General features: G+C 56.0%; 3 protein-coding genes across 4 annotated transcripts; 1 reads left to right on the forward strand and 2 right to left on the reverse strand.

The window, feature by feature from the left end:
- Positions 1 to 1,959: 1,959 nt before the first annotated feature.
- Positions 1,960 to 6,087, forward strand: Pkmyt1 (protein kinase, membrane associated tyrosine/threonine 1). Its single transcript, XM_029533124.1, has 7 exons — positions 1,960 to 2,331; positions 3,244 to 3,737; positions 4,369 to 4,475; positions 4,606 to 4,778; positions 4,969 to 5,126; positions 5,746 to 5,823; positions 5,916 to 6,087. The coding sequence occupies exons 1-7, from the start codon at positions 1,981 to 1,983 to the stop codon at positions 6,025 to 6,027; spliced, it is 1,473 nt and encodes a 490-aa protein (XP_029388984.1). The 5' UTR covers positions 1,960 to 1,980; the 3' UTR covers positions 6,028 to 6,087.
- On the reverse strand, positions 5,607 to 9,767 carry Paqr4 (progestin and adipoQ receptor family member 4). Its single transcript, XM_021221343.1, has 3 exons — positions 9,248 to 9,767; positions 7,525 to 7,746; positions 5,607 to 7,408 (listed from the first exon to the last, which is right to left on the reverse strand). Exons 1-3 carry the CDS (start codon positions 9,411 to 9,413, stop codon positions 6,975 to 6,977), a joined length of 822 nt encoding a protein of 273 aa, XP_021077002.1. The 5' UTR covers positions 9,414 to 9,767; the 3' UTR covers positions 5,607 to 6,974.
- Positions 9,768 to 10,826: 1,059 nt separating this feature from the next.
- Positions 10,827 to 14,500, reverse strand: Kremen2 (kringle containing transmembrane protein 2). Of its 2 annotated transcripts, XM_029533052.1 has the most exons (9): positions 14,316 to 14,500; positions 13,905 to 14,079; positions 12,941 to 13,032; positions 12,743 to 12,867; positions 12,408 to 12,561; positions 11,762 to 12,094; positions 11,557 to 11,682; positions 11,397 to 11,475; positions 10,827 to 11,171 (listed from the first exon to the last, which is right to left on the reverse strand). In XM_029533052.1, exons 1-9 carry the CDS (start codon positions 14,404 to 14,406, stop codon positions 10,961 to 10,963), a joined length of 1,386 nt encoding a protein of 461 aa, XP_029388912.1. In that variant the 5' UTR covers positions 14,407 to 14,500; the 3' UTR covers positions 10,827 to 10,960. The 2 variants fall into 2 exon arrangements, with proteins under 2 accessions (XP_029388912.1, XP_021077030.1); XM_021221371.1 differs by lacking the exon at positions 11,397 to 11,475 and having other exon boundaries at positions 10,952 to 11,171.

The following is a 14,500-nucleotide window of genomic DNA, read 5'->3' on the forward strand; positions in this document are numbered from 1 at the left end:
CACTATATATGTAGCCCTGGCTAGCCTGGGTCTCTCTGTGTAGACTAAATCGGTCCCACCCTCATAAAGATTCTATGCCTCCTGAATGCTGGGATTAAAGGCATCATGCCCAGCATTTCCTCCTAGTTGCTTGTTTGTATATTTACTTTCTGTGTATGGGTGTTTTGCCTATGTTTTATAAGTGAGTAGTGTGGGTGGGGGCCAAAAGGAGGGTGTCAGATTCCCCAGCAACCATGTGGGTGCTGAAAATCCTGGAAGAGCAGCCACTCCTCTTAACTGCTCGCTACCTCTCTAGTGCCTTCTTCCTTCTTTTTTAGACAAAATCTGGATATGTGGTCCAGGCTGACGTCAAATCTGTGACCTTCATGCTTCACTGTCCCTACTGGAATCACAGGGATGCATACCATGCCCAGCCCCTCAGCTAAGACCTAAAGCTTTCTTTCACTAGAAGAGATTTATTATTACCAGGGTGAGGTGTGCTATCCCATGGATGTGGGTGGTTGTCAGGCTTGCAAGGCAAGCGTTTTTACCTGCTCAGTCATCTTTCAGTTTCTTTTGGTTTTTTTGAGCAAGTTCTCATATAACTCATGTTGGCCTTGAATTCTATGTCTAGCCAAGGATAGCTTTGAATTCATCCTTTTGCCTCTGCCTTCCAAGTGTGAGATTATAGGTGACAGTCACTGTGCCCAGCTCCATTCAGCCCTCTCCCTTACTTTTTTGACAGTATTGTCAGATATGAATGTCTTAGTATTTCAAAGTCAAGTTTTCCTGGGAACAGCCTCAGGACTCTGTTTTACAGATGGCTTCTACCCCTGGGCAATCTCTTTAAGCTGTGCTGTGGGACAGTGGTGCACTTTGCCCTGACTGGCCCTGGTGCCTTAGAAGTGGGATGTGAGACAGGACAGAGTCTCTAGCATTCCCTGCTCGCCTCTTCCAAAGTGGAACTCTCTTCCTATGAATGAGCTGGGACTTGAACCGTGGGCTTCTCAGCCTGCTAGGCCCAGTGCAGAACTTCTATCTTGTCTTTCAGTGGGGCAGGAGAGAGGGAAGAAAGGTCTTGGTCAGCCAGGCAGTGGTGGCGCACGCACGCCTTTAATCCCAGCTCTTAGGAGGCAGAGGCAGGTGGATTTTTTAGTTCAATGGCCTCTACATAGTGAGTTCCAGGACAGCCAGGGCTACACAGAGAAACCCTGTCTCAAAAAAACAAACAAAAACAAAACAAAACAAAACAAAACTCAAACAAACAAAAAAGAAAGGTCTTGGCAAATCTCCCCCTCAACTGAAAACCTGCCTCTGCCCTGTGGAGTTGGTGAGCCTGCTCGCCTAGGGAACTCCATCTGACAGGGAGCCGAGGCAGCGGAGCCTCACCTCCAGGCCCCTGCCCACAGCCGGGACATGCAGAGCCTACTGTATCTCCACATTCTTACCAAGATTTGCTAGATTTCCTCCTGTAAACACTTCATTTCTCTGTCTTCAGTGCTACATTCAGAGCCTTACGATGGTTGTAAATAGTTCCCCTCTATTCTGTCTATCTCTGAGGAGAAGCCCTCAGGTCTCATATTTTATAGGAATATTCTAGAAAAGAGTCTGTACATTAACTCTGAAAATAGGAGAAGGAACTCAGAGGTTGTCCTTACGGTTAAACTGGTGATGAGGGACTTTGGGAGAGGCGAGACTGGATGGACAACTGTGGGGCTGCCAGGCTTAGGATTCCCCTGCTGGGTATGAGGCCCTCGGGGATGCAGGGACACAGGAGATGGTCCTGACTTGGTGTAATTGCCACCTCCAGGCCTCAGATGGCACCGTGTGCATGAGTGTGATGGTCTGTTCTTTTCCTTCTCTGCAGGTACTTGTGGCTCACACAACCTTCATGTGGACAGAACGTGTGTGTGGCAAAAAAGTGGCTCTCTTGCGGGCCACAGGATCAGGCGCTGTTTGAGTGGACATATTGCTTTGTGCTCGGATCCTCCAACATTGGCCATGGCCATGCCCACTGAGGGCACCCCACCACCCCTAAGCAGCACCCCCATCCCAGTTCCAGCTTACTTCCGACACGCAGAGCCTGGTTTCTCCCTCAAAAGGCCTGGGGGCCTCAGCCGGAGCCTCCCGCCTCGGCCCCCTGCCAAGGGCTGCATCCCTGTCAGCCGTCTATTCCCCCCTCGCACCCCAGGCTGGCACCAGCCCCAGCCCCGGAGGGTGTCTTTCCTGTGTGAGACCTCAGAGCCCCTGCAGAGTCCTGGGTATGACCCAAGCCGGCCCGAGTCCTTCTTTCAGCAGAACTTCCAGAGACTCAGCCGCCTGGGTCATGGCTCGTATGGCGAAGTCTTCAAGGTAAATGGAGGGTGGTTTCCCAGGCTTCGTGGAGCCTCTTTGCCTTGGGTTCCTTCCTTGAGTGGAATAGTGCCCTAGGCACCCTGCGGCCCTTTCTCCTCTGACAGCCGTCCTCTCGGACTTAACAGCCACCTCTCCATCCCACGATCATGTACCTTCAAGAGCTACCTCATGTGCGCTGGCGTCCATGGCTGGGTCTGTCTGACCTGGAGCTGATCCCACACCATATTCCCTAGGCTAGCGGGCTCAAAAGCTGTTCCTCTCCCTGGCTCATCATCATCTTCTTTTCTATTTTTTTAAAGATTTACACATACACACACACACACAGAGAGAGAGAGAGAGAGAGAGAGAGAGAGAGAGAGAGAGAGAGAGAGAGAGAGAGAGAAACTGTCTTCAGACACACCAAAAAATGGCATTGGATCCTAATACCAATTGGATGCTGGGAATTGAACTCATGACCTCTGTAAGAACAGTCAGTGCTCTTAACCACTGAACCAGCTCGCCAGCCCATTATTTTCTTTAATATGGTTTTAATTTTCCAATTACATTTCCCCTAAAATAGTAGCTTTCCTTTATGCAAGCATTATTAGAAAGCAATTTTATTTAAAATGCAAGCAGCACAGACCCTTTTCCTCAGCAGAGGAAAGCCTGGACACAGCAGAGACACTGCCCATGGTTTGGGGGACTACCGTTTCCTCTTAGCACTGGACCCTGGTCATAGCACATAGGTCTGCCCCATCTCTCTGTGGCTGGGTCTCTGGTACACCATTGTGCAGTGGACATGCGTGTGTCCAGTTAGTTATCATTGCATGCAGAGGTCTAAGGCTGACATGGATTCCCCTCCGTTGTGAAATCGGAACAGCATTTTTTGATTGCCCCGCCTCCTGCATCTGGGCAACACCTCCCTTCCAGGTGCGCTCCAAGGAAGATGGGCGACTCTATGCTGTTAAGCGCTACATGTCGCCATTCCGAGGCCCCAAAGACCGAACTCGTAAGCTGGCTGAGGTAGGCGGCCATGAGAAGGTGGGGCAGCACCCACACTGCGTGAGACTGGAGCGGGCCTGGGAGGAGGGTGGCATCCTATACCTGCAGACAGAGCTCTGCGGGCCCAGCCTGCAGCAACACTGTGAAGCCTGGGGGGCCAGCCTACCAGAGGCCCAGGTCTGGGGCTACTTGCGGGACATTCTTCTGGCCCTGGACCACCTACATAGTCAAGGCCTAGTTCATCTTGATGTCAAGCCTGCCAACATCTTCTTGGGCCCCCGGGGCCGCTGCAAGCTGGGCGACTTTGGACTACTGGTGGAGCTGGGTTCAACCGGTGCTGGCGAGGCCCAGGAGGGAGATCCTCGCTACATGGCCCCAGAACTGCTGCAGGGCTCTTATGGGACAGCAGCAGATGTGTTCAGGTGAGGCCTGGGTGGGGACTGTAAGAGCCCTTTATTGGTGGCTGATCAGCTGAAAGAAGGGCTGCCTGATAGAGGAGCTCTTTCCTGGCACGAGGGTAGGAGGGCATTGCAGCCTGGGAGGTGCTATCCCCCCCCTGCTAGCTGAGGCCCCTTCACACTGTAGGCTGGCCGGCTCCTAGCCGGCTCCTTGCAGCCCTATGGTGGTGTTCCAGGACAGGGAGAGTAATGAGGTGGAGGGACTCGTCAAGTCCTCAGTTAACATCCGGGACTATAGCCAGACCCAGGGTCTTGAGACCATACTGGCGGCTACTACCCTGCTTCAGTGTACTCTGTTCATCTCTACAGAATGATGATGCCAACCCTAATAACCATGGAAACCATTTTGCATGTCAATGTGGTTCTGATGGACCTCCACTCCACTGGGTTAGCTGCTTGAGAGTGGGGTCCATCTTGACTGGTGCTCACTGGCCCTCCAGGGCTCTCCTCAATGCTCCTTACCCCTCTCTCACTAACTTTATGGTTCATGGTAGAAGAGAACGTCCCTTTCCCACCAGGATGCTGGCTGGATAGGACTGGGATCTGTGTCACAAAGCTGACTCTGCCTCTTGTCTTCTCGTCCTGTCCTTCCTAGTCTGGGTCTCACCATCTTGGAAGTGGCCTGTAACATGGAACTGCCCCATGGTGGGGAGGGCTGGCAGCAGCTGCGCCAGGGATACTTGCCCCCTGAGTTCACTGCTGGTGAGTGGGAGTTCAGAAGAGCCAACTATCACCAGCTTCTGGCAAGGGGTGGCGAGTAGTAGGGGGCACCATTGGACTAAGGGCCTAGTCAGTAGTACCCTGACCCGACATGGCCCTGCCTCATCGGCAGGTCTGTCTTCTGAGCTGCGTTCTGTCCTCAACATGATGCTGGAGCCTGACCCCCAGCTTCGAGCCACAGCTGAGGCCCTGCTGGCCTTACCCATGCTGAGGCAGCCACGTCCCTGGAATGTTCTGTGGTATATGGCTGCGGAAGCCCTGAGTCGAGGCTGGGCCCTGTGGCAGGTAAGCCTTTATGGTGCTGGGCTACCCTACCCATTCCTTGCCCAGGTGACCTTCCCGGGCTCCTGAGGCTCACTTCTGAACTTACTGTATAGATTACTGTTGTCCTTGAACTCATCATATTCCTACCTCAGCCTCCCAAGTGCTGTGATTCATCACAAGGCTTGGTTTCTGAGGCTCATTCTTTCCTTAGGCCCTGGTCACTCTGCTCTGCTGGCTCTGGCATGGGCTGGTGCATCCTGCCAGTTGGCTGCAGCCTCCAGGCCCGCCGGCCACGCCACCTGGCTCTCCACCTTGCAGCCCCCTCCTGGACAGCACCCTCTCCAGCAGCTGGGATGATGACAGCATAGGGTGGGTGGTGTGTGTGTACATCACTGTGGTCAATTCGAGGGGTCTCGGGCCCCCTGTCACACTCAGGGGACAAAGACTGCCAGTGTAGAGGTAGCTGGTGGTCTGTGTAGGCAGCTGTGACATTGAGTGCACAACTGCAGTCCCCACCTCTGTAGAGGCTGTCCCTGTTCAGAGAGAAAGTGCTGTCTTCCCCTGAGTGGACGCCTCCCAGCACCTGGTAAGTCCCTGTCCTGAGAGGATTCCCTTGCTCCCAGGTGTCTGCTAGCAAAGGGAAAGAGTGTATAATTAAGAAATGGCTGCAAGGAGGAACCGTATGCTCTCAGGATGCCTCCCTTTACAGAAACATCCTCTCACTCTGAAGGCTCGTTCTAGAGAACGAGCTAGAGAAGGCTAGAGAAGCTTCATTTACCAGAACTCCACACCCAGCTCAGTTGGACCTGAAAAGGGACAGAGTTAACCCATGAATGTGGTCAGGCGGGAGAACTTGTCAGCTGCCAGTGTTTATTTCAGTTGTGGCCTTGTCCCTTCACCAAGCAGAGGCCTGAAACAGGGAGGAGCGGGGCTGTTTATATCCTACTTTGCCCAACCCTCACCACCCTGCTTGTCCTCTTTCTTGTAGTCCCTCACTCTCCCCAGAGACCATCCTGTCGCGGATCACTAGAAGAACCTCTACCCCTCGGGGCAGGTACATACCTAGGTGAGGAGGTGAGCAAGCCCGGGGTCTAGGCTTGGGCACAGTTGTCTTTAGGATCCAGTGTCTTATTTTTTTTTTTTTTCCTTCTCCTCAAGGGATGCCCTGGACCTAACTGATATGGACTCAGAGCCTCCAAGAGGTCCTTGCCCCACCTTTGAGCCAAGGAACCTCCTCAGCCTGTTCGAGGATTCCCTAGACCCAGCCTGAGCACAGGTCCAGACAGCCTTGATGCTTTAAAACCTCTGACCGTCTTGCCCATTTCCCCTGAAACTTCCGTATCTAATAAAAAGTAATGCGTCTTGGGAACACCCAAGGTTGCTCATGTGGCAGCATAGCTCTTCTTGTCCCTTTATTGATGTTGCCTAGGGTCTTGGGCCTTTGGGATGATCTGGCTGTGAGGCGGTACCCTTGGGCCAGCAGGCTGTGTAGAGATTTCCTGAGCACACACGTCTCTGGGGGGCAGGTCAGTCAGACCATGGCACTGAAGAGCTGAGTCCTTGGTCCAGTGAAGCCCGAATCCAAGGCCTCCATTCCACAGCTGTGCCTGTTGCCTAGGGAAAGCAGCAGCTCCCCTCCTGTCTCCTGGCCAGATGATACAAGCAGGACCAATGTCCACTTGGCTCTGAGAGAAGCCTCGTCCCACTCCTCTGCATCCTCACTGCAGGAATGACAGGGACAGCAAAATTCTGGCTGCTGAGAGGTTTGGCATGCAGAGCAGGAAGATGGAGGTCAGGAAGCAGGGTCAGAGCAGCTAGCTCAAGAATCCAGGAGCAGGAGGTGTAGTTATGTATGGGAACAGCAACATAGGGGCAGTGGCTCTGGGCTGGAGGCTTGGTAAGTTGGCAGGACTCAACTGTCCGAGACTCTCACAGATTAAATGGGGTAAATTGGGGGGTGGGGGGGAAATGGTTTCCTTCTAATGACAGCAAAACAGTGCCCAGGAGGGAAGATGACAAGGAGAGGGGAAGCTGGGGTTTGAAGGCCTGGGTGCAAGAAGTGAATCCATGGGGAAGAATGAAGAGTGGTCTCCCAGCTAGGAAGTCCCATGTGCTGGTTCTCCCAGGGAACCAGCCCCTTGCAGACCAGCAGGAGGAAAGGTGGTGGAATTTGTCCAGAAAGCTGTGGGCAGGCCGGTTTGGCAGCTAGGAGGCAGCTCAGTCTGGGGGACAGGCGTGGTGTGCAGCCCAGAGCAGGTCAGGCACAACCCCAGCATGGAGCTGGAGGATGGAGCCCACACTCAGCAAGTGCATGATCTGGTGGGAGTTGCCCCAGTAGTCGAAGCGACCAGGCCCCCACCGCTCTGGCAGGCGTGCCACATTCACCAGCCCTCCAAGCAGAGCCAGTGCGTCCATGCGCAGGTAGCAGGGCAGGGAGCCTGGAGCCCCGGAGCCCAGCCCCACTCCACGGGCCCCAAACACCAGCAGGCGGGCTCCAGCTTGCCAACCAAAGGCTCGAAGCCGGGCACTGGTGGAGGGGGCAGTGAGAGCTCTCCAGCCGGCTACACCTGACAGTGCAGTGTAACCCATCAGGGCAGCTGGGCGAAGCCAGGGTCTGCAAGCCAGAGTGCAGTGGATGATGGGCAGGGCCCCTGCAGAGAGAGAAAGAGAGAGCGGAGACAGGATTTAAGTCCAAATTAGCTGATCTTCCCAACCCACGGCTCCCACCAGTGGCCCTTGCTGCCACCTTCCTGGGGTGCTGGCTCACCAAGGGTGTTGACAAGGCAGACTCCACACATATCCAAGGCAAGGAGCCGGGTGTACACAGGACTGCCTCCTTGGTGGCACATAAAGAGGTGATACAGCACAGAGGCTGCAGGGGGCACTAGGCAAGCCACACAATGTGTACCTCCTAGCCAGCCATCCTTGCCCAGCTGACTCCAGGGCATGGTCATTGGCACCAGCACCAGGAAGCCCAGCAGGGCTAGCCCTAGAAGGGAGGGAGAGTTATACATCAGACACATTCAGCAGAAAAGGAGACTCATATCCACAAAGGTACCAACTCGAGCCAGGAAAATAGCTTAGTCGGTAAAAGCTGTTAAGCCTGACTGAACTCCACATGGTAGGAGAGAACCAATTCTCACAAATTGTCTTCTAACCTCCACATTCCTGAGCAGAAGTACACCTGCCCACCCACTCATACACTAATATATGTTAAAAAATAAAAATAAAAAAACCAAAGTGGCCTGACTATGAAAAACAAAAGAAAGTCAGAGCGAGGCAGAGTTCAGTGCTGCTGCCCGCCCACACGAAGCAGGTCTTGTGGGCTACAAACTTTCAGAAGGGTTACTGTCAGGATCACTGCAGATCTAGGAAGCAGAGACAATAAGCCCTACTTTGCAGGTGCAATAACTAGCTTGGAGTAATCTGTCCCAGCTGAGCCCAGCAAGCAGGCAAAGGAAGGATGATGAACCAGGACGGACTAATTCCCGGCTAAAGCCACAGTTCCTCCCTGCCACACAGGAGGCCAGACCAGGTCTGTCTTGTCTTCTGCCTGTCTGTCCTGGAGTGCCTGCAGAAACCTGGAGAAGCATGACCTCAGCCTGAGTTCTGATTAGGACAGGAGGGGCATACCAGCCTCAGGGGTACTTAACATTGTCAAATGTCCAGGCAGATGGAGGCTTTGGGTCTTTTTGTTTTCCATGAAGAAAGCCAGGAAAGGCCAGAGCGAGGGGAACGGACTGGAAGAAGCCCATCCTGTCTCCACTGGGGCGCCTTCAACTCTGTTCCTTCCAGTGCTGGCCTTTCTGGGACATTCCTCCCTTCCCCACAACCAGTTGGCATTGCCTTAATAGAGGACAAATGCAGGCATCAGCCCCACTCTTGGTGGGGGTCTGATTAGACAATAGCGCTCTTCCTCTAGAGAAAAACCCAAGTCTAAACCTAGCTGGCTCTAGTTCCCTCTCCCAGCTGGGGCGGCTCAAGGACAGGCCAGGGCTGTGTCAGCAGAGCTCTAGGGGCCCCGCAAGAAGTGTGTCGGGGGGCGGAGTGGGGGGAAATGAGCCACCAGACGGAGCCCCACGATACTGCTATGGTCGTGGGGACTCAAGGCTACCGCGAGGAAGGGCTTGGGTCAGGCAGGGGCGGTCTTCTCTCCGACTCCTCCTAGCCAGTGAACGCCCATCTCCAGGATGAGCGCTGCAGGAGGAGGGTGCCCAACGCGCAGGATTACCAAGGGGATACCAGGATTCTTACCCCTAGAGCTCAGCCGGATTAAGCTGGCTCCAACTCTGCTCCCCTCTCCTGCCTTGGGGCACTACTGGGAAAGCAGAAGCTGGCAACGAAGCTTGGGACAATGGTAGCTTTGTCACCGCGGCGCCTGACCCAACCAGAGCAGGGACAGTCCAGTACTTGAGCTTGGGGGGCTGCTGTGCTCCCAGGCAAGGCGGCCGCGAGTGCAAGAAGCATGAATCGGGGCGCGGCTCACCTACCGTGTGTGTAGATGTTGCCCAGCTCGTTGTGTAGGTAGAAAAGGCTGCGCAGGCAGCCCGAGCCACTGCTGGCCGGCCGGTAGCCGGTCAATACGAACTTATTGAACTGCAGGTGCGGCGGCGAGCTAGCCCAGTCCAGAAGACGCGGCCCGGTCAGGAACGCCATGGCCTCACGCACTGCGGCCGACCGGCGACCCTCTGCGCTGGGCTTCCTTCTCAGTGGAACTGCAGCGCTGGGAAGCTCATCCCGATTCACCTCCGGCTGTCCGGTGGCCCTGCCCTGGTCAGCAAGGAGGTCCCGGCCCCCTTCCCTCACGCGCTGCGCACGCGCGAGTTCGACGCCCCCGCAAGGGAGAGGAAGCTGGCAACCCCACGGTCGGAGCTCAGTCCACTCAGCTTCACCGTGGCAGAGCGGCGGAGGGAGAGCTCCGGTTGGCCGCAACGGCAGCCAGGCGTCTCGCCGCAGCCCGGAGGACGGGCGCGGCCGGACGCCGGAGGGGACAGCAGGCTCCACCCCGGCTCCTCGCCCCCGCCACCCTGCCTGTGTTTCGCGCGCTGGATTCCTGACGTTCATGTTGCAAGGACCAATGGGCTCTGCGGACGGGAATGCTCCGCCCCAAGACCGCCCAGGCCTTCTCTTTTTAACATATGCGGTTCCAGCCTTCTTTGCGTGGAGTGGATGTTGGCTTGGGACGCGAGGTTCTGTGTCGGGCTCCTCCACTGGAGTGGCCTAGCGCTTTGGGTCTACCAACATATCACACCCCAGCTTTCTTAGTGACCTTCAGGTTGTCGCACCTTTGGGCACCTACCTCAAGCACATAACCCGGCTACCCAGCTCTAAGCCCACAGTCAGACTCTGTCCAAGGTGCTGCTGGCTAAGCCCCCACCCCACCCCCACAGGAGTCCTGAGCAGCGCAGGCGCTTACCCACTTTGGGGGTATATTTCCATTGGCGGGGAACGCAAGCGTCTAAGATGTGTGGTGCACCTGGAGCCCTTAGCGAGGCCCAGCCCTTCCGGCCAGGCTGCTTCAAGCTTGGGTTCCACCCAATTCACTCCCTTTTATCGCCCACAAAGCACACCCTTAGTCCTGCCCAGTACAGGCAAGGAACGGGCAAAGGCAGGAGACCAGGGAAGCAAGGTCGGTTCTCTTCTACTCTGGCAGGGACAAGGAAGGCGCTTCTTCCTCATAAAACTACCCAAGACCAATTTCCACATTCTCTCATAAGAAAGCTCAGTGTGGACACCCAGCATCCCACTTGCAGCCCTCCTGCCCACACCCTTATCGACAGGTTCTTCCTCACGCAAAGAACTTGCTAAAGCATCTACCAAAATAGGCCTTTTATTTTAAGTCTATACTGAGTCTTTAGATCACTTTTTTTGGGCCCCTAACCTTTCATTGAGGGCAGCAGTCCAGGACCATCCCCCAGAGAGGCTCAAAGAACCCTGAAACCAAACACCACCCATCACATCAAGGTCCATGAATTAGGGTGTTGGATTCCCTTTGCCGTTTGGCTTCAGTCATTTTGACCCCAAGGGTCAGGCCAAGTTCCCAAATAGCACTGGATGCTTCCTGTCCGATTTTCTGGTCTTCCCCGGACGATCAGAGACCGAGCTGCTTTTAAAGGGGCACAAGGTCGAGGTAGGGTGCTGCATAATATCTCGGGTGTCCATCTCGCTGGCAGAAGTGGTGATGGACTCATGTACGTCTGGGGTCAGAGAGCAGAGACGAGCGAGCGCAAGGAGCTCTGGCTGGAGGCACTCAGGGGACGGTAGCCCGCAGCAGGACCCTCAACCTGAGAGTCCCCTGGGGGACAGGGCAGGGCCACCCCTCGGGGCCGGCGGTACCACACAGCCCAGCTTCTCCCGGGGCCCCGGGAAGGTCCCATGGCCAGAGACCCTTTTCCTGGAGCCAGCAGACAGCTCCTAGGGAGGGAGCAGACGTCAGCTGGACCCATACCCAGCCCTGCCTCCAACATCCTGCTCTGCCTGCGAACCAATTCTCCCACGGCCTCGCCCACTCAAGAACCCAGAGCCTTCTTAGCTTCGTTCCCCAGCCCAGGCTTCCCACCGGAGATCCCACACCCAAGGCACGAGGCATCAGGCGCCCAGTGCGGGCTCTGCCCTCAGGCCCTGCCCCAGCGCCCGCACCGTCGACGCAGCAAACGCAGTAGGGACAGGAGCAACAGCAGCAGCACAGAGATGGCCGTCACGGTGGAGAAGACTCGGGCTGTGGGCACAGGGGTCTGATGAGGACAGGCCTCCAAGAGGCCACTCCTTGTTTAACTCCCACCTTGTAAGTCAGCCTCACCACCTATCGAAGCCTGTGCAGCTCCGGGCTTGGGGCTGCAGCTCACGTTAGCCCCATCGGGGTCCCCTGCGAGACTCTCAGCTGAATCCTCTGGAGATGCTTTGCCCTCCACTGTATCCTGCAGCCCTGCAGAGAGAGGTGTGAGGCGAGGTGGCCAGAAGTGCGGTTGTGTGGGCGGCGGCAGGAGGACCGGCCCCTGGCTTACCGCGGTAGGTGAGCGCGAAGCCTTGAGCATGGCCTCTTGCGTCGCTGCGGAAGGTGAGCAGCAGTGCAGCAGTGCGCAGGCGCAGCGGCCCCGGCGGTGGCGGATGGGCGCCGTCGAAGGCACGGAGCAGGTTGCCGGACGAGGCGTCGCGTAACTCCAGCCGGTCTCGAGAATCAGCCAACTCGAAGAGGCGGAAGGTGAGCTCTATCACAGCGCCCAGTTGGCCCAGTACCCAGCTGCAGTTCCGGTCTGGGCCATACTCATCCGGAAAATCCGGGGAGTAGATGACGCCTTGAGGAGCCGACCAGTTTCCCTGGCAGGAGCCCACAGACACTGCGGGCAGAGCAGGCGGTCAAGAAACAAGAGGCCAGCTTGGCTTTCTTTCCAGCACAGGTGAAAAGATTCCCCTTTTCCAGCTAGGCCTCTTTCCCACCCCAGTACTGGCACCGCCCAGCTTCTTTAAATAGGCCCCTCCTTCGAACCAATTCCTAATCAAGTGCTGGCTTCACCATCAGGTTCAGCCTCATGCCCATTACAGATCCTGCCTTCATTCTTAGCCCCATTCCAACAGAAGGCTTCCCCGATTCTACTCCTAGTTGAGGAATGGCACATCAGACACCACCCTTCATTCTGGTCTATGTCTCACCTTCATAGATGCCCAGGCGTCCATCGCCTCCACAGAGCTGGCCTGGGTGGCCAAAACAGATCTGATCACAGTCGGTGGCAGGGGCTGGGTGTCCCCGGGCCAGGTCACTTTCAGAGCCACAGAAGCAGGCATAACCAGCCTCCACGCCAGCCAGCTGGGAGCACAGACTGGGTGACCCCAAAGGCAGGGATGGTGGATATGGGTGAGTAGTGGGGGGGGAAGTAGGGAATCGGTGGGGTTCAGAAGTTAGTGTCAAGTTTGGCATTTGTGTTGGGAGCTGGGTAGGGTGCTGAGGTCAAGGTCAGGGGTCACTGGCCTGGGCTCTAGGACAGTACCTGGTAGCCCTTCATGCGGCAGAATCGAAGGCACACCTGGACAGTGAGCTTTGTGGAAGTGCCGCTGGGACCGCTGAGAGCAGGGGGTGCCCCAGAGTCCATGAAGCAGCCCAAGTACCCAGGCACTGCGGAGGGAACAGAGTCAGCGTCTTACCTCTGAGTGACCCTCCGGCTGGGTGGGCTCTTGACTTTACTCACTGTGACATGTTGGGATATCACAATAGCGCCAGTAAATGCCCTCTTCTGTCTCTGCCACATAGCACCAGGGCTGCACATCACCGTCTGGGTTCCTGTGGTCCGGAGGGAGATGGTGAGAAGGCGACTCTCTGGCTTATGGTCTATGCAGTGTGGCCACCGAGAGAGCTGACTCCTCTCTTGTCAGTACATTCTCTGCCCACCGGCTCCGGGATGCTGACTTTTCCCAGACAAGGAAAGGCTCTATAAGAGCCTGAAGAGTTTTTGTTTTTTGTTTTCTGGTTGTTAGTCTTGACCTGACTTCAATGGGTCCTCACTACTCTCTTGCATACAGCTGGTGCAAATGGTAAGCCCTAAGCTTTGTGGGTGGGCAGAAAAGTGGCCCCCTTTAAAGCCCCTGATTGATGATGCTCCAAACAAAAGCTGTGGCTTTGAACTCCTCATATGACGGATTGTAGATGCTGCTCAAGCAAGTAGGGCAGAGCCAGTCAAATCATTCCAGGGGGCGGGTCCCGCATCCCGCATCCCAGAGCCTCTTGAGGGTGTAAGCCTTTGTGCTGGCTCTGACTGGCTTTGCAGAAAACGGTCACATATCTTTTTTTTTTTTTTTTCTATTACTATATCTCAGTACACTGTAGCTGTCTTCAGATACTCCAGAAGAGGACATCAGATCTCATTACGGATGGTTGTGAGCCACCATGTGGTTGCGGGGATTTGAACTTGGGACCTTCGGAAGATCAGTCAGTGCTCTTAACCGCTCCAGCCTGGTCACATATCTTTAAAAGCCGGGTTTTTGCAAACCTTGAGAACCTCGTTGGAGATAGGGCCCGCCCCTAAATCTTTCTGAGGATACTGTACCAGGCCAGAGCAGACGCCTCTCTGTTCCGCCTCCTGCCACCACTGGTCCAGCCTTGCTGAAGCGCACACTCCCACCCACCCATTCACCCCTCAGAACCTCCCTCCTCACCTACAGAAGTTGTGTGCACCCAACCCCCAGCGGCCCTGGGGATCGCTGGCGCTGCTGTAGCTGTGCTGCTGCGTCTGGTCCCAGAAAAGACAAGGGCGTCCAGCTCCGCGTGGGCCGGTGAAGTTCTGGTGGCCGCGGTAGTCAGCGCCGTTCACCTGGAAGCATTCGGACAGGCCTGCCCGGCAACCACGGGCTCTGGAGAAGTCTGGACACTCACTGGGACTCCTCACGCCGCTTCACCCAACTCCTGCCTGGTCCCAGCCAGTACTCCCCAGTTCCCATCCCCGAGGGGGCCTTCGGGTTGCTCAACTGCTCCACCCACCTGCTGTCCCGCCTCTCCAGCTTTGGGACCCCTTCCCTGGGGTCCAGGAGAGAGCAGTGACTTTGGCCAGGCCGCCTTGCCTAACTCACCTGGACTGTGCAGGCTCCCTGCTGAGGCCCCGTGCAGCGGCAGCAGCAACGGGAAGAGGAGGAGGAGGCCCTGCAGATCTGGTGTCCCCATCTTCCCTAATCAAAGAGATGGTGCCTTGGACAGAACACGGCCTGGGACACCCACGGGGTCTAGGATCTCCCAGGTGACCTGAGGAGCAAGGGAC

This window comes from Mus pahari, chromosome 21 (assembly GCF_900095145.1).
Source record: "Mus pahari chromosome 21, PAHARI_EIJ_v1.1, whole genome shotgun sequence".
Taxonomy (NCBI): Eukaryota; Metazoa; Chordata; class Mammalia; order Rodentia; family Muridae; genus Mus; species Mus pahari.

Coding starts and splice junctions, on each gene's coding strand:
- Pkmyt1 (XM_029533124.1), top strand. CDS start 1,981: ATGGCCATGCCCACTGAGGGCACCCCACCACCCCTAAGCAGCACCCCC. Junction 2,332..3,243: donor CGTATGGCGAAGTCTTCAAG/GTAAATGGAGGG, acceptor CCTCCCTTCCAG/GTGCGCTCCAAGGAAGATGG. Junction 4,476..4,605: donor GCCCCCTGAGTTCACTGCTG/GTGAGTGGGAGT, acceptor CCTCATCGGCAG/GTCTGTCTTCTGAGCTGCGT.
- Kremen2 (XM_029533052.1), bottom strand. CDS start 14,406: ATGGGGACACCAGATCTGCAGGGCCTCCTCCTCCTCTTCCCGTTGCTG. Junction 14,080..14,315: donor AGGGAGCCTGCACAGTCCAG/GTGAGTTAGGCA, acceptor GTTGCCGGGCAG/GCCTGTCCGAATGCTTCCAG. Junction 11,172..11,396: donor CTGCGTTTGCTGCGTCGACG/GTGCGGGCGCTG, acceptor CTCCCTCCCTAG/GAGCTGTCTGCTGGCTCCAG.
- Paqr4 (XM_021221343.1), bottom strand. CDS start 9,413: ATGGCGTTCCTGACCGGGCCGCGTCTTCTGGACTGGGCTAGCTCGCCG. Junction 7,747..9,247: donor GGGCAACATCTACACACACG/GTAGGTGAGCCG, acceptor CCTCCCTTCTAG/GGCTAGCCCTGCTGGGCTTC. Junction 7,409..7,524: donor CTGCCTTGTCAACACCCTTG/GTGAGCCAGCAC, acceptor CTCTCTCTGCAG/GGGCCCTGCCCATCATCCAC.